The following is a 22,980-nucleotide window of genomic DNA, read 5'->3' on the forward strand; positions in this document are numbered from 1 at the left end:
CTGGATCAATCTGTGGGTGTCAGAATAGAGAAGGGTCGAACAAGTCAAAGAGTTAAAGCCAGAAGAGCCTCGAAGGTTCCAGGAAATGAGCTGGAGTGTAGTCAAGAATGGAGCCTGGGTCTGGGTCAGAAGATAAACAACGAAGCCAAGTAGCAAGCAGGAGTTAATACCAAAAGGTCAGAATGGAACAATACACAGAATACTCTGGAGAATTAGCAGCAACAGGCAAGACAACAATGAACTGCCACAGACTACTGAGAAAGGCAGTCTTATAAAGACAAAGAATAAGGTGTGGGTGCTGATTAAGGAGTGAGATTAACTCCTGCTAGTAAGGTGGAATGTACAATGGTCAGACAGCAGCACCTTTGGTGGTATAGAGGTACTGCAGGCCAGGTTCATATAAAGGCAAAGTCCAAGCATAAGTCTTAGCAGACAGGAACTGCCGGAGGCAAGCAGCATCCTCATTAAAGATGCTGCAGTACAGCCGGAGGCAGATCCTGAAAATGTGGCACACCCGCACAGACAGTGCCCCATAAACCCCCCAGAGGTGAAGTGTTACTAACAACGAGCTTCCTTTTTTGATGGTTGCTGATTAGCATGCTTCCTATCACGCCGAGACACTTTTGAAAGAAAAGCATGTTACAAAACAGGGGATATCCTGATGAAGTTTGAGAGAATGAAACATGTAGACTTTTAGAGTAATTTTTTATCGCCAGTGTGATATTTGTGGAACAGTTACACCTGCTGAGCCGGAGAGCTTGAAGTGTTCCTCCTTGGTATTAACATAACCGTGGACTCAGATAAGCGCTATTTTTATGCTACCTTTTCTATGTTTTAATCTTGTTCAAAATAACAATTGGCTGTTTTAAAAGATTTCCCACATGGGCGGTTGTCTTCTGGATGTGATTATAAGTAAGAGCTGAGGATCTTGCCTGTAGTTGATCTATCAAGCATTTAATAGATAAGATTTATCTTTATTTGAAAAATGTACGCTGCTTGCTTTCAGTAGTTTCATTGATTGTACATTAATTACTACACCATGAGCACCCTTTCTTCCTATGTTTTTTGATCCCAGATTACTCCATTTTGGGTGTCGATGTTTTGAAGAAAGGGGCTTCTATTTGTCTTTGGACTTTATTTATTTTCTATGGCTCACATGTAGGGAATTGATTATTTGAATTTAATGTAAATAATTTGTAATGTGGCAAAGAAACATATATATATATATATATATATATATATATATATATATATATATATCTACTATATAAATGCCTAGTGGCGTGTGTGAAAAAAAACAAAACAAGCTGCAGCGCCACCTGCTGGGCAGAGTTATACACTGACCTATATATTTCTTGAAGGAGAAGTGACATTTGGGAGTGGTTGGTGGTTGCCAGGGGTGACAGTGGGGAGTTTTTAACACCTTAAGTAGCTTGATGAAGGATGTGGCGATGAAGATGAAGGATGAGGTGATGGAGAAAAATGATGAGGTGGTGACATGTGAACAAAATGACGTTAAAAAAGGGCGCTTGCGTCGGGAAGTAACGCTCTTCCCCTGAGGAGGCCTGGGCTAGGCCCAAATGCATGACAAGAACCTTTTTAACACCTTAAGTAGCTTGATTTGACTAGAATGCATGAGTATCATGCATGGGTTAACTTGTATATATATATATATATATATATATATATACTTTTGTTGTTCACATCACAGATAAACAGCACACTTTCTGTCAGAATGGCACCAGGGGGTAAATGTATCAAGCTGAGAGTTTTCCGGCGGGTTTGAAAAAACAATCAGATTCTAGCTATCATTTAGTACATTCTACAAAATGATAGCTAGAATCTGATTGGTTGCTATAGGCAACATCTCCACTTTTCAAAGCCGCCGGAAAACTCTCAGCTTAATACATTTACCCCTATGCAAACTAATTCTGACTTGACTCAGTCCTTCTGTCTAGACACCAGCCACTATATGGCATTGTTTGCACTGTGCATATGCACAATACAAGTTTATATACATAAATCCCCTACCTTTGATCTAATTACCTCATTAGACAACCTGTGTGTGTCCAGCCTAGCAAGTTTACTGTGCAAAAAATTAACCCTGCCTGCAGCCTTCTACTGCAAACTCCTTGAGTCTGTACCTTCCCGAAACATGAGAGGTGTATGCATGAGAAACATTAGAGGTGTATGATTGGTGTATACACCAATCAGCCACAACATTAAAACCACTGACAAGTGAAGTGAATAACATTGAAATATATATCACATGCCCCTCCAAAGCCAGGTTAAAAATGAAATAAAATACCAGCATTAATTTGTATTTATGTCCTTTGTGAGATACCACATGAATTTTAAGTTATACATAAAAAGTTAGGACCAAAAATATTTTTTTTCAGCCATTACAAATTTTCATCCCTTGGTGAAAACTTGGGTGTCTGGGGAATGCAGATTGAGAAAGACTAGCTTAGGGGAATCGTGCCCACAAATAAAACGTGCCTCCCCCCTCCCCCATCCCCCTGAAGAAAACAACAATGGCTCCTTCCAACACCCCTTGCAGATTCGTGTTGGGAAAATAAAGAATAATATAATAGATAAAAGTATTTTTTGCAGGTGCACTACTAGTTTCAGCATGCCTAAATTGCTTGGGGTATACTGGTGCTTGTAAATCTACAAAGTCCCTGCATATCCATGCCTACTAGATCATGTTGGCACTTGTAGAACTACAAGCATCAGCTTGCCCTTGGCCCACTGTAACCTGTAGCCCAACTGTAAAAACTACTGCAAAATATCCAGACTAACAAAGTGAAAAATCATTATTAAAAATAAAATTAAAAAAAACCTCACCCCAAAAATCATTCTCCACTTTATTGCTCATCTAAATACTGGGGGAAATTGTCTGTATTCCAGTCAATCCAGAAAAAAACCCACATGGAATGATGAGAACATGCTGCCAGTGGCGCCACCACATAACTGACAGGCCTGTCAGTCTCTTATCAATACAGGGTGGCTTCGTTCTGATTGGTCAGATCGCGGGAAAGCAGCTCTGTATTGTTTAGTAGTGTTGAAATGCCACAGTCTTAACACTAACCGAAATGAATTGCATTGTATCAACTGAGCTCATTGATAAAATATCAATCAATGAAGCCGCTCTGTCAGTTGTTATTGGCATACACGATGTGTGTATGTATATTTTACTGTATTGTTATTTACAGATGTACTACAGGTTTAAACAGGTGCATGTTCCACTCTGCATTAGTCTTTAAGTTACCTTTTGAAATCATTGGACAGTGGTGGAAATGCTGCTGGAGCAACCCAAGCAGCTATTATGGGGTTGATGGCTCAGGGAGTTGTCGAAGTCAGCAAATTGGATAAAGCCATTTCAATTAAAGTCTAGCAAACTTGGTCGTCTTTGTCTGAAAAGATGCGTACGGTACGCATCTACGTACAAGAGCACGCTACGGCGTGAAAGGGCGTACGCATCCACTACACGTGGCAGCAACAGTAATTGGTCTTTTACCATACATTCGCACAAACACGCATTCTTATAAAATAGTACACATTAATGGTAGTTGCAACACATAGTCAGTTATGTCGAAATATAGTAGTATTTATATGTTATATCAGAGTAACATGCATATTAGTGAAATACACGGAACGGGTTGAAGGAATAACATCATGAGTGGTATCATAATGAACCTTGTTACATATCCTACTGTTTGGTTCACTCTGCGAGGGAATCGCAGAGTGCATACACAAGTTATGAATGATAGGGAATTATGAACTACTTAAGACTAAGGAATCTTGGCGGGAAGAGCAGAGCATACCCCCTGCAGAGATGACCCCCTCCTTTGGATTCCTTAGGATGAACCAGCCAATGATTGACAACCCCTTGGACATTCCTGAGACCTGGACCAATAGATGCAAGCTATACCATCTTCATTGTATTACTGTATTTTATTGTGTATATAAGCAGCAGCTTGTGATCCAGAGTGCAGACATCTTGTCCCCAGACTTCAGGATTGAATGACTGCACTGGATCCAGAGCGCCTGCGATAAGTAACGGCTGTATTTACTATTACTTCGCTTGAGCATATTTATCCTACTTATTGCGAATAAATCTTTGTGCTTTGGAAACACAAATCGAGGTTCGTCAATCGTTATTGGTTAGCGACAATACGCACATAACAATTTGGGGGCTCATGAGCTTTGGAGGTTTCGTTGCCGACGATACGCAAGACCAGCGGATTTCGGTTCCTCAACAAAGGGTGGAGACGCGTCATAAACGGGTAAGAACGCATGGCGTTCAAAACCTGAATTTTACTCTGTGTTGCGAAACCGAATGTCCGTTTTGCATTATCTAGGGCACGCTAACTAGAACCTAGGGACAAAAGAGAAAACTGTTTCTTTTTTCTGTCATTATGCGTTTTAACTGTATTGCATTGCTTAGCGTATGTGTATTTCCTGCTGTGCATACGCGAACTTCCGGGAGATTTGCCACGTGGTTAAACAATCGTTTTGATAGTTATTATACATGCATAGTATAATTACTTGTGAAAGCCTCTGAGATATTATTACTGTTGTTGGGAACTTTTGATTTTCTGCGGAGAAAAGGTGTATAGTGTGTGATGTTGTAACGTAGATACACTGTTCATTATTCATTGTGCTCAGTTGCTGTCTGAAGAGGCGGATTGCCCAACTGAAGGACGGTATACAGGGCAGGTATACCGAATGCGAAAACCGGGTTTTCGCAAAGCGCTACCAATAGATCGCAAGGTTTGCTAATAATTAGTATTGGTAGGCAGTGCGATCTAACCGCACTGTTAGTGCAAATTGGTGAAGCAGCTAGGAGGAATTATATTGGAAAGGCTGGTTGATTGTATCGACTTTGTTCTCCCCGTTATAATAAACTCAACAGATTTTTGTGGTTGAGCCAGGGTATCGAGGAGCTGATAGCCCTTGGGGCCCACAGTGATATTTCTGTATTAGGGATCCTCGCCTGGTGCGAGAAAAGCCAGTGAACGCGGCTAAAGGAAATACATTCACCGAGCATTAGAGATCTCTAGCTGTGATTATAGCAACAGAGTTGGAATTGTTAGCCGGAAGGAACAGAGCATTGCGTTGTGTCTGTGTTCCGGGTAGAAGGTATATTGTTCAACATGGATGCTAAGCATACGTTAGAGATGGTCAGTGTACTGCCTAAGGAAGGCCCTATTGGTTCAGCTAGGTTTCTCATGTGTAAGAAGTATGGTGCATACGCAATTGTATATTGTGACACGTGGGTCAAGATGACCAAAGCTTGTGATAGGCCTTTCCCAACAATAGGAAGTTTTAATGCAGAGGTACTAAATACTGTAAAAGATAAAGTATGGTTGATTACCTCATCGAAAGTGAGGAATAAACATAATGATTGTTTAAAATTGTGGCAAATGGAAGGTAACACGTGGCAGAGCAGCGAATGCAAACTGGAAGTAGGCATGGCGAAAAGCACGCGCAAGGCGGATGTAACCGTTGAGAAGCGTGGCGAACTCAGCGCAAGCGAGCCCCCGCCACCTTATGTGGCGGGAGGGGTAAGTACAGCCGTTGTTAAAACTGAAAATAGAAAAATTGCTAAGTTGTATCCTGTTTTAAGCCAGTTTAAATCAAGTGTATCTGAAAATGAAGATGAACCCACTGTGATTTCTGCCATTGCCCATGCCGTTAGTGTACTAGAGGCTCAGCGCAAGTATGAGAAAATGGCTGAGATAGGTGAGAGTAGCGTAATCACTAGGAGTGAAAGCATTCTAAATCTAGAACCAGCAAATCATGTAGTGTCCCCTGAAGTCAGTGTACCAGAGGGTGCGTTGGGAAACCGGATAAGGATGGTGTAGTTCCTTGAGGAAATGTTACAATGCATTGTACCTGGACTTGATCAGAATTACATTCCATTATGACTGAATTCCCAGATCCTAGAAAAGAGTTGGCTAAGTGTCAGAAATTTGTTAAAGACTTAGGAAATGCCCACGAACCAACCAATAAGGATTGGCGTGTAGTGTTGAGGGCGTGTCTTCCTCTCAATACTAACATACAAAAATTCAATAAAGATTGTTTGTTGGAGGAAGATGACATCTTGACTGCTGAGATTAACCAAAAGAATATAGAACAAATTGTCAAACACTTAGCCATCTATTTTCCAGTAGTAGTAAATTGGAGTAAGATTTTCACCATTAAACAAAAGGATAGTGAAACAGCAGCAGATTACTTCACTAGAGCTATAGCAGCGATAAAACGGTTTACTGGGATATCCAACATAAGTGAGGACCCACATCACAGAGAGGTAGCTGTAGGAGTACTGATGGATGGCCTTAGAGAAAATTTAAAGACGAGAGTACAAACCACATTACCTAATTGGAGAGGTGTCACGGTAGACTCTCTTAGGGAGTCTGCTGTGGAGCATGACAAAAACCTTTTTAGAAAAAGGGAAGAGAAAAGTGATAGGTTAATGACGGTAAGTATACAGGCTCTAGAAGGGGTGCATACACGACCACCAGCATACAACCCATATAACAAGAAACCTAAAGTGATCAGGTGTTTCAACTGTAACGAGGAAGGACATTACATGAGAGATTGTAAAAAGGAAAGACTCAATACACAGAGGGGAGGGTCAGATAGATATCCTCCAAGGAGGGATTCACATAGACTAAAAGACTCACACCTACCCGCGCATATTACAGCAACAAATGCTGCGCGGGAAATCAATAGTCAGCGCTAGGGGTCAGGTCATACCTGTAGTCTACAGCCAGGGAGGTTAACTGAGAGCCAGAGTGAAGAACCAAAAAGGATAGTTGACATAGCTGGTAGGAAACAAACTTTTCTTGTAGATATAGGGGCGGCCTGATCTGTGATAACCTCTCCTTTCAATCTACAGGTGACCAGTAAAACCATTCCAGCTTTGGGGGTAACGGGAAAAGTGTTACATTATCCTCTAACTAAACCCGCTGAAGTTACTATTGGGCCTCTGCATACTAAGCATTCGTTTCTCTTGGCTGCAGCGGCTCCTACTAACTTGCTAGGGAGAGACTTGTTATGTAAAATGGGATGTGTCATATACTGTACTTCTGATGGTGTGTTCTTAGATATACCAGAGAAGGTCGCACATGAGGTACAGGATATATTGGACACCCCTCAAAGGTTAATGTTACACTCTCCTGTTGTAGAACAAAGTCCATCTCAAGTAAAGGGGATGTTGCTGGAAATACCAGGTTCCCTATGGACCAGAGATGGACAGGACACTTGACTGATGGCAAACGTAGCCCCTGTCATGGTCAATCTAAAAAGTGGTAGGATAGCTCCAAAAATCCCACAGTATCCATTAAAACCGGAGGTGGAACTAGGGGTATATTCTGTTATTGAGAGGCTGTTACAACAAGGGATTTTAATTCGTACAGCCAGTACAGCAAATAGTCCCATTTTCCCTGTGAAGAAGAAGAGGGGGAGGGGCTATAGATTAGTCCAGGACTTAAGGGGAATTAATAAAGTTGTTGAGAGCCAATTCCACGTAGTGCCGAATCCAGCTGTCATCCTCATGCAGATTCCACCGTCTGCCAGTCCTTTTACTGTCATTGATCTATGTTCTGCTTTCTTCTCAGTCCCTCTTCACCCAGACTGCCAATACCTTTTTGCATTCTCCTACAGGGGAGTGCAATACACATGGACCAGACTACCCCAGGGGTTCATTGACAGCCCCAGTATTTTCTCCCAAGCCTTACATGACTGTTTGCAATCCTTTTAACCCCACAATGGGTCTGTTCTAATTCAATATGTGGACAATTTGTTGTTGTGCTCTGATTCTTTTATGTCATGTTTACATGATACTAAATTGTTGTTGCTTCATCTTTCACAAACAGGGCACAAGGTGGCAAAGGATAAATTACAGCCATGTCAGACTAAGGTCAAATACTTAGGACACTGCCTCACTAAGGGGCTAAGACACCTGACAACCGACAGAATTGAGGCCATACAACACATGACTCTGCCGCAGAGCCAGAAGCAGATTCGTACTTTCTTAGGGATGTGTGGATACTGTAGATCCTGGATCCCAGGTTTTTCTATTCTGGCATTACCATTGCAGGAGCTAGTCTCTTCCTCAAAACCAGAATGTTTTGTACACACAGAAGAGTCAGAGCAAGCGTTCTTTAATCTTAAAGATAGTCTGACTAGAGCACCTGCATTGGGAATACCTGATTATGAAAAGCCTTTTGAGCTTTTTTGTACAGAAGCTGATGGTTGTGCAGCAGGGGTCCTCGCACAGAAACATGGTGACGCTAACAGACCGGTAGCATACTACAGTGCACAATTAGACAATGTGGCAAGATCACTCCCAACATGTCTCAGAAGTGTAGCAGCAACGGCTCTTCTGGTGAGTAAGAGCGAGGACGTAGAATTAGGACATAATTCAACTATCTATACACCCCATGCTGTATCAGCTCTGTTAAATTCAGCCCAAACCAGACATGTTTCTTCAGCTAGATTCACAAAGTGGGAACTAGCCCTGATGGCACCCTCAAACATCACCATCAAACGATGTAGCACCTTAAATCCAGCTACATACCTTCCGTATGTGTCTCTAGAGACACAAAGGGTGGGAGGTGAGGAGACCCTGGTTGATGATGAGTTAGGCAAGAATACTGACAAGCATGACTGTATGGAACACCTGAATCAGACCTTTACTGCAAGGCCCGACATACGTGACACCCCCTTAGAAAATGTAGATTTTACGTTTTATACAGACGGAAGTTGCCATAGACAGACAGAGACAGGAGAGCTATGTACTGGTTACGCTGTTGTAGACGATCAGGATGTGGTAGAACTGAACCCCTTGGTCCACCTCACTCAGCCCAGGTGGCGGAACTAGTAGCACTAAGGAGAGCGTGTGAATTGGCAGAGGGTAAATCAGCCAATATATATACTGACTCTAGGTACGCCTTCGGGGTAGTGCACGATTTTGGGGCCCTTTGGCGTCTTAGAAACTTTACGACAGCAGCAGGTACACCAGTGGCACACTCACAACACATAAAAGGACTTCTGACAGCGATACAGTTACCCAGAACAGTAGCCGTCATAAAGTGCAAAGCCCATACCTTTGAAGAAGACCCAGTGTCATTGGGCAGCAAGAACAGGGCAGACGAAGCTGCTAAATGGGCAGCAGGGCAACCTATGACTGTATCTACCGAGACTATGATGGTTTTTCAGACATTAGACATGCAGAAATTAATTGAAATGCAAGATTTGTGTTCCCTGCAGGAAAAGGCGGTCTGGAAGGCGAAGGGATGTGGTCAAGAGGACTCTGGAGGGATGGACAAGGTAAGCCTGTAGCTCGACGAAGATACTATCCAAGCCTGGCTGAAGCAGCACACGGCCTGACTCACCTGGGTAAAGAAGGTATGTGCAAACTGGTGAGAGCATACTGGTGTGCTCCCGGATTTTCCTCTCAGGCTGGTAAGAAAGCAATGTCATGTCTTACTTGTTTGAGGAAAAATGTTGGGAAAACTATTCCAACTGAGCCATCCCACATCCCTCCTACAGACGGACCTTTCCAGGTAATACAAATTGACTATATCCAATTACCACCATGCAGGAATTTAAAGTATGTGTTAGTGTGTATTGATGTGTTTTCCGGTTGGGTAGAAGCATATCCGGCAGCCACTAATACTGCTGTGTTCACTGCAAAGAAAATTGTACAAGACTTTGTGTGTATGTTCGGTATCCCTAGAATCATTGAAAGTGATAGGGGTACCCATTTTACTGGTGATATCTTCCAAAACATGTGTAAACTCATGGGAATCAGTAGCAGACTTCACACCCCTTACCGACCACAAGCCAGTGGTAAGGTGGAGAGAGTAAACGGTACTATAAAGAACAAGCTGGGTAAGATAATGGCTGAAACTGGGTTGGCATGGCCTGAGGCTTTGCCGTTGTTCCTCCATAGCATTCGAACAACTCCTAGACCTCCTCTTAATCTGTCCCCCTTTGAGATACTGTTCGGACGACAACCTCATTTGATCGTGAGAACACAAGACGACTTGAAGTGTAATAATGAAGTGACTGTACAATATCTTATAAGAATGAGTAGACAGCTAAAAAAACAACAACAAAAACTAAAAATGCTGTCACCTGGTATGCCAGAGACAAACTGTCATGATGTTGAACCTGGAGACTATGTTATGATCCTCAATTTCTTACGTTCAGGTTGTTTAACAGACCGTTGGGAAGGCCCGTACCAAGTGCTGCTGACCAGTACAACATCACTGAAGGTTGCAGAGAGAGACACTTGGGTCCATTCCACCCACTGCAGGAGAGTCCATAATCCGGAGAAAGTGCAAGATAAAACTAAGACCGACGACACAGAGCTGTCACTTGTGAGCCTGTTCCGGGAGACCTAAAGCCTGCAGTCGAGACACCTGAACCAGAGACGTTGCCTCAGAATTATCTTTCCAGCGATGGAGTGGCGGTTTTTGTTTTTCTTTTGTTCCAGGATTTTCCTTGTTTTTACTCTTTCTAGGACATTCTATTTTTGTGAAGGAGGATGGAGGACGGAGGAGAGTTCTGGGAGTGATACGGATGAAATGGAGGCCGAAGAAAAGTTAATAGGATACTCAGAGCAGCCCATTATCAAACTTGGTCCAGGGGTTATGAAAAGGTCTGCTAGCTCAGGAACTCGGAGGCAGTGTGAGGGGCTATTGTCTGATGAGTATTGTATCTGCAAGTTCTGTGACTCCCTAGTTGAAGAGAGATGCATCCAACGATGCCAGTCCCCCAGTACTCTGAATATAGGCGGGCATCCTTTGGAGGATTATCACTCCCTGGTGGGTAAAGTGCTAAACCAAACCGAGTGTTGGGTGTGCTCTCACGTGCCTCAAGGGCAGCATAATATAGGACTAGTGCCATTCCCTCTAAACATATCTGAAGTACTCGAATTGAGGGGTGGGAGGCCCATAGACAGGAGGTACAATAACACTAGGTCCCCTAGTCTGACGCTTCGACAATACTCCATAGGCAGATCTTTGCTGTGCCTAAACATATCTCATGCAAAGCGCCTGGAGAATTGGGAGGCTGACCTATCAGATCAGACAATGGCTCGCCACACTCATTTTAGAGGGAGACTCACAAGGTCACTACTAGGCAGGAATGTTGATGGAGGTCACAAATTAGGGCGTATAACTAAACATAAGAAGATATCCATTGGAAAAGTCTCTACAGATAAATGTAAAAATGTCATTAATGCCGACACGTGTCTAGAACAAATGGAGACACTGGGCATGGGTAGTTTTATCAAAACTCTGTGTGATATAATTCATGGGCATACTGCTCCTTATGTTCTCCCTGATGATGTGTATTTTGTTTGTGGGAGGAAAGCTTATTCCTGGGTGACTCCGAGTTCCAAGGGCTTGTGTTTCTTAGCTAAACTTGTTCCTGAAATCATGACTATTACTCATGAAGAAATGGTTGATATTCACAAGACTACATCACCACCATACATACACACACAGTATGAACACCGTGGCAAGAGAAATATGATTCCTGGTGAGGAACCCATAGCTACAAAATTGATTAGTGAAACTGCTGGTTTCCAAGTTATGGTTGCTCTAGATCTCACCAGGACCGCTCGGGGAACATTAAACTTTAAATATATCCAAGACCTAGCCAAATTAATAGATAATATCACCGAGATGTATGATGACACTTTCAGGTATACTGGAAGGGAGCTACAAGCGTACAAGAAGGAGTTGGTGCAACATAGACTGGTACTAAATTATCTCACCTCGATTACTGGTGGGTACTGTGTGACACTGGCCACCCAGTTCGGTGTCAAATGTTGCACGTACATTACTAATAATATGGATGACCCTAAAGAGGTTATAGACCGGAAGATAGATAAAATTTTACAGCTGAAATGGGAATTTCGAAAGAGCCATAATTCTTCGTTATATGAGGTCGGGGAAAAGGTGGCGGGTTGGTTCTCGTGGTTGAACCCTGCGAAATGGTTCTCCGGTCTGGGGGATTGGGTACAGGAAATGGTTGCTAGTGTAGGTAAGCTCCTTCTCCTTATACTGGGTGTCATCTTAGCAATTGGTTTAGTTATCAAATGTGTTCCTACTGTGTTGAAGTGTGGAAAACGGTCTCATAGGAGTAACACTGAGAAAGAGACTGAAAGGGTGGTACCAGATACCGAGATCATGGTCTGTGAAGAAGTATTGTATAATCCTGAACTTGAAACGGTGATTGGGTGATAGTTTATTACACTATCAAAGGGTGGAGCTGTCGAAGTCAGCAAATTGGATAAAGTAATTTCAATTAAAGTCTAGCAAACTTGGTTGTCTTTGTCTGAAAAGATGCGTACGGTACGCATCTACGTACAAGGGCACGCTACGGCGTGAAAGGGCGTACGCATCCACTACATGTGGCAGCAACAGTAATTGGTCTTTTACCATACATTCGCACAAACACGCATTCTTATAAAATAGTACACATTAATGGTAGTTGCAACACATAGTCAGTTATGTCGAAATATAGTAGTATTTATATGTTATACCAGAGTTACATGCATATTAGTGAAATACACGGAACGGGTTGAAGGAATAACATCATGAGTGGTATCATAATGAACCTTGTTACATATCCTACTGTTTGGTTCACTCTGCGAGGGAATCGCAGAGTGCATACACAAGTTATGAATGATAGGGAATTATGAACTTCTTAAGACTAAGGAATCTTGGCGGGAAGAGCAGAGCATACCCCCTGCAGAGATGACCCCCTCCTTTGGATTCTTTAGGATGAACCAGCCAATGATTGACAACCCCTTGGACATTCCTGAGACCTGGACCAATAGATGCAAGCTATACCATCTTCATTGTATTACTGTATTTGATTGTGTATATAAGCAGCAGCTTGTGATCCAGAGTGCAGACATCTTGTCCCCAGACTTCAGGATTGAATGACTGCACTGAATCCAGAGCGCCTGCGATAAGTAACAGCTGTATTTACTATTACATCGCTTGAGCATATTTATCCTACTTATTGCGAATAAATCTTTGTGCTTTGGAAACACAAATCGAGGTTCGACAATCGTTATTGGTTAGCGACAATACGCACATAACAGAGTCCATAGTGGATAAACTAGCAATGCCAGCGTCACTAACCCCTATATTTTGCTATGAGGACCAACGCAAGAAGAATTATGTTATTGGCCACATATACACAAATATAGAAAGTAAGACTAATTAAAGAAGCTGAAGCTATCTAAAGTAGAGTGTTAAGATATACAAAATGGCACCCCAAAAAGCTTAATCCCCACCGCCACCTCCACCACCTCAATGTGTGTATGTGTGCATGTTTGTTATACATTTTCCTGAAACACGGTATATAACATAAAATAGCAAATGGTGTCATTTGTTCCGTTTTCTATGCCAACAGCATGGCCACATTTGCTGGCTGCAGTATGCAGAAAAAAAATCAGTTTTAGTTTGAGGTGATGTTAAAACAAACAAACAAAACATTAGGCCAATAGGGAAGAATATTTCATGAACCAACAAACGGAGGAGCCAGGACATACAGAGGGGTCTTTCTGGGTCACGAAAATCAAATTTATATGCAAGTATGCTTATTGCTGATTTTATAACCTTGATTAAGCAATGGATTTTTTTAACACAATTGTCAGATCCCAATGGTAGCAGATGATAACAACTTTTTTTTCTATACAACTGCTTAAGATCATCTTCTGCTTGAGTCCACTATGCAAGTGTTTGTACATTTCATTGTGTGCAATGGCTGCCACTCCCCTATCGATTTATAAATGAATATATGATCATGATCTTATATTACTCCTTAGATCAACCTCCTATAAGCTGCCAAGCTAGTGTGTAATATGCAATACTTATAATGGCATTATAAACTTGTATTATAATATTCCCTTTTTATGAGCATTAACTTATACAAGTATAGAATTTTTAACATACACATACACACATAGAATTTGGCTGTTTTTATACCACTGCAGGGCTAGACCCTCTAACCTGACTTCTTCCATCTGGTACAAATTGCTCTGCTCCAGAACTTACCACTTAGGCTACTACTGCAGTTACCTGGGTTCATTAATTGATGATAAGGGTGTTTTTCAATTGTCGATGAATTACCCCAGCCCAGGTGACTGTAATAGTAGCTTAAGTGGGAAGTTCGGGGGCAGAACAAATTATACTGTCTGGAAGGGGTCAGTTTGGAGGGTCTCCAGGACTAGCTTGCACAAATGACTTCAGCCAGAGGCGACCTCAGCTTAGCTAGTAGAAACAGTGTTTCCCCTACAAGGTTTTCTTAGTGAAACCCTGCAAAATGGGGAGAGTAGATGTAGGTTGCGTAACATGGGAGAGAAGAATTTTCATAAGGCGATGTATGCTAATGCCACTAACAGCTAAAACATCTGTTGTTGCTGATATACAGTTTTGTTTATTTATTATATACCACACAGCAAGCACATATCTATCCATAGTTTCTTATTTTCTTGTATGTATATTACTTGTCCTGTGAAAGAAAATATGACTGGCTAGCCCTTGCTAGATGTAAACCCCTATACCTGGGAGAACCCCTACTGTGCGTGCAGAAGCCAGATAGAGCTGCAAGAATAAGCAGGAAGGAATAGCAAAAACTGGTATATGTCTGGAGACTGAAGGACTGAAGAAACCTGTCCCGGATACAGATTATCCATACAGATAAGCCTTAAAGATTGTATATCTGGTACGCAGTTATGCACAAGTGGGGATGGTGTGTACTGTTTACCACTTCTGAGATATATTTTCTCTGATCCCACTCAGATTTGGAGGAAACCTGTTTGATACAGCTCAAGTGAATTTATATTGATAAGCTCTACAAGATTATATATCTGGTGTGAAGCTACATATGAGTGGGGGAATGGTATGTACCACTTGTCAACTTTTGAATACACACTCTTTTGGGTGTATATACTCTTCCTGGTTCAATTAACTATTCTCTCTGGTGTTTGAGTGTACCTATACACCTTCACTAGTTTGGTACACACTTATATATACACAGTATTGAATCACTGTGTTGCTTAAATACTACACTATCGTGCGCCTTGTCCTTCTGTTTCCATTTTATATATATATATATATATATATATATATATATACACACACACACAAAGGCACATTTACTCAAACATATAAATTATGTTGCAAAAAATGGCATTGATGCATGGTAAACTGCCATAAAAGCAAAGCACTGGATTTCAGTTAAAGTATTTCAAACTTGCTATTACAGAAATAGCCTTGCACCTGTGGGTAGATCCACTAATAGATTATTTCTCATTTAGGAGACTAACACTGTTCCTCAGTCTCATATTTGAAGCTGCACAGAGTGATATGCATAGACCAGTGTTTCCCAAATCCATTCCTCAGGGAGCCTAACAGTGGAGATCTTGAGGAATCATGAGAGATGGATGAGTGAAGAATTCTCTGGACACCTGATTAAAGTGTTTCTTAGCCAGTAAAACCAAGTGGCCTTAAAGTCTGAATATCTGACAGCAACCGAGGTTATTAAGTCTTCTATGGCCATATAGTGCTCGATTCTTTTGAATCATTGAGTCAGTGTTTTCCAAATACAGTCCTCAACCTAACAGGACATGTTTTCCAGATCACCAGTGAAATAACTAGTACCACCTCTGGATATTTTACAATGTGTCAGTCAGTAAAGAATATGCCACTAGAAAGGAGATATGGAAAACATACACTGTTAGGGCTCCCTGAGGACTGGATTTGGCAAACACTGGCATAGAGTCATAAGAGATGGAAAATCATTGTTTTTCAAAGTCACTCTTCAAAGCTGGCAGCAGTATGCAAATGAGGCAACAGGGAGCATGCTATACAGATTTACATAATTACAAACACTTTATTTCAAGAGTGTCATTTATCTCAGAAATACACAGCCTTGATAAAGTTTATTTCTTTAACATTATCGCTTGACAGCATTCTCTAAGTTTATATTGATGCAAATTTGGGCACTAGGTGGCATTTGTCTTTGTGTGTCTATGGGTGATATGCAGCTTCAATTTATGTCAATAAATTCATGTATGCAGATACATAAATTTATGATGTTGGACATTAAAAAAAAAAAAATTAAAAGAAAATCCATAGTTCTGCTTAGGGTGTATTTTCCTTTAAGTTAAAATTGTATTTGTTGATCATGATAATAGAAATTCCCATAATTAATTGTTGTGAAAAAATACTGGGATTTAAAGCTGTCTATTTTTACTAAAAGCATGCTTGTGTATTAAACCACCTTAATACTCTCTTCTAGGTTAAGTTAATATCATTAGGACACTAATATGAGCTTGGCACAAAACGCACAGATATTACTTTGAGCTTTGAATTAATTTGTAATTGATTTACTCTGAACTATGACTACATTATGGACACTACAAAAAAAGTGAAAAAAACTGTTTTAGATATTTATGGTAATTGTTGGTGCCATTTTTGTTTGTTTTATGTGCCTGTAAATGAATGTTCCCAGCACTTGGAAAGTTCTATGTCTAAGATTGTTGGATGAAAAAAATGTCTAATTCTATAGAGCTGTAGCATAGAAACCAAGCCTTACTATGATGGGTGGCCACAACTATGCCTCTAATAAGATCCAAACACAAGTTAGAGATGAAGACAGTTGGTCTACACTGCAATAGTGGTGTACTGTTTAATCAATTATTTTAGCTCACATTGGGGTCCTGGGGTATCAAAAACTGAGAAGAGGGCCAGCATTTCTAATCTCAACAATAATGGGCTCTGCTTGCTTGTTCCTAGGATGGAGTACTACCAATAAGTGTTGATCTTATTACCCACACCACAACTCCACAAATACTGTACAATTAGGTTTATATATCATATATATAGTATATATATATATATATATATATAGTTTTATATATAGTTTTATATAGGGATTTGCACCGGCGACTTTTGGTGTCTCGTGTTTTGTGTTTTGGATTCGGATTTGCTTGAGGTTTTGGGTTCGGATTTGTCAAGCAAAACACCTGCCGAAAGGTTTTGGTTCGGATTTAAGGTTTTGGATTCGGATTTTGTTTGAAAAAAGCATAAAAAGTTCAAAAATCAAGTTTTTGGGCTTATTTTCACTCCTACACTATTATTAACCTCAATAACATTCAATAACAATCATTTCCACTAATTTACAGTGTATTCTGAACATCTAACAATATTGTTATTAGTCCAAAACGTTGCAACGAGGTATCTTTCTGGACTGCGTAGTGGAGTGGTCCCCACAATATAATAAGAAAACCATCAACTGGTCTTAATTACACCAAAAATTGTACCTGGACTGCGTAGAGGAGTGGTCCCCACAATATAATAAGAAAACCATCAACTGGTCTTAATTACACCAAAAATTGTACCTGGACTGCGCAGAGGAGTGGTCCCCACAATATAATAAGAAAACCGGCATCAACTGGTCTTAATTACACCAAAAATTGTATCTGGACTGCGTAGAGGAGTGGTCCCCACAATATAATAAGAAAACCCTCAAATGGTCTTAATTACACCAAAAATTGTACCTGGACTGCGTAGAGGAGTGGTCACCACAATATAATAAGAAAACCATCAACTGGTCTTAATTACACCAAAAATTGTACCTGGACTGCGTAGAGGAGTAGTTCCTACAATATAATTAAAAAACCCTCCACGGGTCTGAATTCCAAAAAAAAAGTTTCTTGACTGCGTAGTGGGGTGGCCCCGGTACACAACTTTTTACCGGGGCCACAATATAATTAAAAAACCCTCCACGGGTCTGAATTCTACCAAAAATGTTTATGGACTGCATAGTGTAGTGTTCCCCACAATATTATTTAAAAATTTTGCAGCAACAGTCAACGTTGTTTAATATCTGATACACCTCTATCTGGACTGCATAGTGGAGTGGCCCCGGTACTAAATTTGGTACCGGGGCCACAATACATCCTCCAACTTCCAAGTGTAGTGTTTATAACATATAAACACTACACTAATTCTAGCACGTCAATACCTCTTGTTTTAAATTATGACAGGGCATTTTACTTTTGGTTTAATTTTTTGAATTTGTTGACATTTTGTTTTACTTTTTGAACATGGCAAACGACTGTTGAATGGTCACATAATGCCAAAAAAAGAGTTGCAAGATGGAATTATCCTTGGGCCCTCCCACCCACCCTTATGTTGTTGAAATAGGACATGCACACTTTAACAAACCAATCATTTCAGCGACAGGGCCTACCAAACAACTGTGGCTGAAATGATTGGTTTGTTTGGGCCCCCACACCAAAATAACAATTCATCTCTCCCTGTACAAACTAAACAGGCTCTACTGAGGAAAGATGTCGTCCTCATCCTCAACCTCTGATTCCTCTCCCCCTACAGTGTGTACTTCCTCCTCCTCACACATTATCAATTCGTCCCCGCTGGACTCCACAACCACAGGTCCCTCTGTATTATCTGGAGGGCAGTGCTGTACTTCATTGAGGAATTGATTATTCATTTTTATAAACATCATTTTTTCAACGTTGTGAGGAAGCAACCTCCTTCGCCGCTCACTGACCAGGTTCCCCGCTGCACTAAAAACTCTTTCCGAGTACACACTGAAGGGGGGACAACTCAGGTAAAATAGAGCCAGTTTGTACAGGGGCTTCCAAACTGCCTTTTTTCCCTGCCAGTAACAATATGGACTGTCTGACATGTCTATTTGGATGGTGTCAGCAAAATAATCCTCCACCATTTTTTCTATTGTGACAGCATCCAATGCAGCAACAGTAGACATGTCTGCAATGATTGGCAGGTCCTTCAGTCCGGACTAGATGTTATCAGCATCCCCGCCAGCGGGTCTTTTAGGAAAACTGAGCTTTTTCCTCGCAGCTTTATCCTCCAAATTTTTGTTTTCCATTATATGTAGCACAAGAGAGCGTACCCCTAAGCCACACACACTCGGCAAAGCCTTTAAAAATTATATGCGGCACAGGAGAGTACCACTGGACTTATACTGCAGAATCAGTGAACTTTGTAATATTGTAGTACCACTGGTGGACTTATACTGCAGAATCAGTGAACTTTGTAATATTGCAGTACCAATGGACTTATATTGCAGGATTGTTTTTGGATATTTTTTTTTAATTTCTTTTTTTTATAATTTTTTTTTATTTTTTTTTATAACTTTTTTTTAAATTTTTTATAACTTGGAAATAATGGGAAAATAACAATGCCCTTAGAAGGACAGAGCACAGGACACAGCACCACTGGACTGAACAGGACACAGCACAGGACCCAGCAGCACCACTGAACTCAGAAGGACAGAGCACAGGACACAGCACCACTGGACTGAACAGGACACAGCACAGGACCCAGCAGCACCACTGAACTCAGAAGGACAGAGCACAGGACACAGCACCACTGGACTGAACAGGACACAGCACAGGACCCAGCAGCACCACTGAACTCAGAAGGACAGAGCACAGGACACAGCACCAGTGGACTGAGCACAGCACAGCACAGCACAGGATATAGCAGGGCAGAGGACCACCTAACACAACCTCCCTCTACCCTGATCAATGCCTGAGTGAAGATGGCGGCGGCCAGCGGGGAATTTATAGAATCCGAGTATCGCGAGATCCGACAACGGGATTATGACTCGGAGCCTCGCTTTCAGTTTTGCAATTGGTGGAAATGTCCAGATCTGTCTCGGATCCGGCTCGGATCGGCAAGGTTCGGGTGGGCTCGGATTTCAGATATCCGAGCCCGCTCATCCCTAGTTTTATACATCGGACCCACAACTTTGGAAAACAAAGAAAACAGTGTGAGTTGTGTCCGAAAGAGTCACTGTGCCTCCATAAGAGGAATAATTGATATAATTTGATACATAAATGGACTTTAGGTTAACAATTGGTATAATGGTATTTTATTGAGTTATTATTATGCATATATAGTTGTATTTGTCGCTTTTTAAGCCAAGGTGGAATCTGTATGTTTGTTATTGGATTTGTGCTCAACTATACTTGTGTAAGAAAGTTAGTGTGTTACTTGTAAAGCATTACAGGGTGCATTGGAATTTAGTATTTTTTGGAACTACTTGACCAAGTCTTATTTAATATGTAACAATGAACACAAATAAAAGAAGTGGGTTCAAACTTTCATTCAGACTTTTATAAAAAAAATTATATATATAAATAGAAGGGGTCAATTTGCTCTATCGAAATCTGAAATTCGTACAACCTATACTGTTAATTGGCCTTTGAATTGTATAAAATTCTGGGATAAAAAAACTTGTCATGACAGCATGAGACCAACTACAGCCAATCATATATCAACAGCCGCTATCTCATGACCAAATCCAATTTTACTCTCATTCTTCCTTGTTATAGGAGAAGAGAAACCCATCTCTATGCTCTCTCAGACTCTCAGTAGTGAATCATAAGTCTCAGAGTCAGCTGTTATTATTTCACAGCTGCACTGTTGCACTATTCTTCTCACCCTGCTGTCTTCAGTGCTCAGTGTGTACACTGCACTGATTTGTCTGTCCTTAATAAACCTATTGGAGTGTAATAGCTTTGTAGGTGTAGTTGACATTACAAAAATTGGGAATATCACAGTCATTATGGTTAAAACTATTTTAATATTTTCATACCAACTGTGACTGAAAATGTTTTCTTACAAACAGCCTTTTATCCAAACAAATATCGCAATAGGATGTTTTTATTAATTATTTTATTAACAAACTAACTTATGAACAAGATCTGTGAGATTTAAAACAAAACATACCAACAGTATATAATAAAAGCATAACATCAGTGCTACCAAACATCCTTCCTAGGTCCCGTTCAGAACTTCAGATATTATTAAGATGGTTTTACGGGTGGTATAGAATAAACATACAGGTAGACAGTTTTTGGATTGTTTTTATTGTTATGTTGGAATAAGCTGCATTATCCGTTGAAAAGGATCCACTCATCTTTATACTGGGAATATCAATAAATCTACTAAATGGAGTGTTGTAATTCAGGTGGCAAATTAACTGTTTAAAAACAGTGCTTTGTCTTCTATGCCATACCAACATTGGTGAGCTTAAAGTATAATCAGCAATATTTAATAAACATCTCAGAAATGTGTATGACACAACGAAAAGGTCTATACCACTATAACTTTTATCTATTATACTTCATATTTTCCAACTATCTATTTTAACCTTACATTACCTTTAAACATGACAAAATTACTATGGTGTTTACAGTAAAAAAAAATAATATAACTTTCAACAATCTGTCATCTCCTCCAGGTGTTGTTACCTGCAAATGATCCACTAGGAAACAGATGACTATGAAGTATTGTATGACTTACATGTTGTGCTACTATTGCTACATTAGTAAAGCGACAGGACTCACCAATATTTAGGGATTCCTACATGAAGGAAATAGATAGTAATATGAATGCCCAGTACAGTGGATGTTTTAGTTTTTCATTAACCCAGATTCTCCCTCCCCCTGGATTTGCAGTTCTGACCACTTAACACTTGGACTGGTATTCACAAGTTTCAATCCGCAATGTACACATTTTACTTGAAAGCAAAACACATTCATAGCTACAAGATACATTTTCACAATGAAGAACTGTATTAGGCTATACTAAAATATGAATAGCTTATACAAAGCACCAGTTTATCAAGTATTAATTTGCATGTGCTGCAACAAATTTTTTCCCATACAAAACTGTTTTTGTTGTTATTTAGGTAGGACTCTGTACTGGACCACATAGGAATGCAATGACAACACTTATTTTAGCCCCATAGTCATTAATGCTTAAAGATAATTCTTGAGGTACACCCAGCATAAATCATGTTTTTGAACTACAGTACTTTTTTTTATTTCAGTTGCACTTCTTTTGTATGTACAAATTAAGCTCTGTATTTAGGTATTACAAAAGAATGTATGAATAATGTATGGAATACTTGTTAGTTCAGTTATGCAATTCTGTCTTGTATTGTTTCGTATACCAATACATGATTTCTAGCTAAAGAGCATGACATTTGAAAAATAATAATTAATGCGTACTGTAATATAGGTAACAGTTGAAGTTAAATTAGGACTATAATTAATGTTGGAATTTTATGTTAAACCCAAGCTAGAAAGGTGTGGATTGTGCATTGGCATTTGAGTAATTGTATAATAATAATTAAATTATTATATCAGAGTGACTTCATGTCTATTACCAGAATAAAATGTGACAAAACTTACCGTGGTCATTGTTGGTGGCAGTTCCACGAGTTTGTAAGAACTGACTTCAGAATCATTCCAGGTGTTCAGAGACTCTAGTATCCTGGTGCAATTGGCATCTTGAGGAGGGCAAGTGATGCCCTTCCTAACAGACAGATGGTTCATGCTTGGTTTAAGATAGTTGTCTGCTGGATTGATGGAGTTTAGGAATTCTGATAGTAATTCTGTTTCTCTGAAGCTGAGTTGTGATGTATTTATCTATGCAGCTGCAGATAGCTGCTTTCATGTGCTGCTAAGAGGCAGAGATACAGCCTCCCTTTAAATATAAGAGCATGTACTGTCCGCACATGCTCAATGAATGCCTGCTCTCATTCATACTTCAATTATATTACACCACTCACAGACACTACAAGTCTGCACTCTTCCTGATCTCAGCAAATTAAAAGCAGCAATACATGTATAATCATAATATGGTTGGAAGGCAGAAATATAGGTTGACCTGATTATGAGTCAGGAATATGTTTTCGTTATATTCTTTGGAGAATTTTTTCCATAATCCATAGTTAGATAACAAATCTATCACTGATCCTGAATATTTAGGCCAAATGATCAGACCCAACAGGGTGGTGGTTTAAGTATAGCAATAATAGAGTGTAAAGTTCCAAAATAACCAGAAGGAAAATGCTAAGCAAAGTCAAATT

The 22,980-nt window shown here is 40.3% G+C and overlaps 1 protein-coding gene across 2 annotated transcripts in view; it reads right to left on the reverse strand.

The window, feature by feature from the left end:
- The window catches only part of OPN4 (opsin 4), a 78,199-nt gene extending 55,636 nt beyond the window's left edge, over positions 1 to 22,563 (reverse strand). For both annotated transcript variants that reach the window (XM_075217024.1, XM_075217022.1), the window contains exon 1: positions 22,301 to 22,563. In XM_075217024.1, coding sequence (XP_075073125.1) covers positions 22,301 to 22,444 — 144 coding nt within the window. In that variant the 5' untranslated portion in view covers positions 22,445 to 22,563. The remainder of the gene's footprint in view (positions 1 to 22,300) is intronic.
- Between the last annotated feature and the right edge of the window lie 417 nt (positions 22,564 to 22,980).

Source organism: Mixophyes fleayi, chromosome 6 (genome assembly GCF_038048845.1).
Source record: "Mixophyes fleayi isolate aMixFle1 chromosome 6, aMixFle1.hap1, whole genome shotgun sequence".
In the NCBI taxonomy this organism is placed as follows: domain Eukaryota; kingdom Metazoa; phylum Chordata; class Amphibia; order Anura; family Limnodynastidae; genus Mixophyes; species Mixophyes fleayi.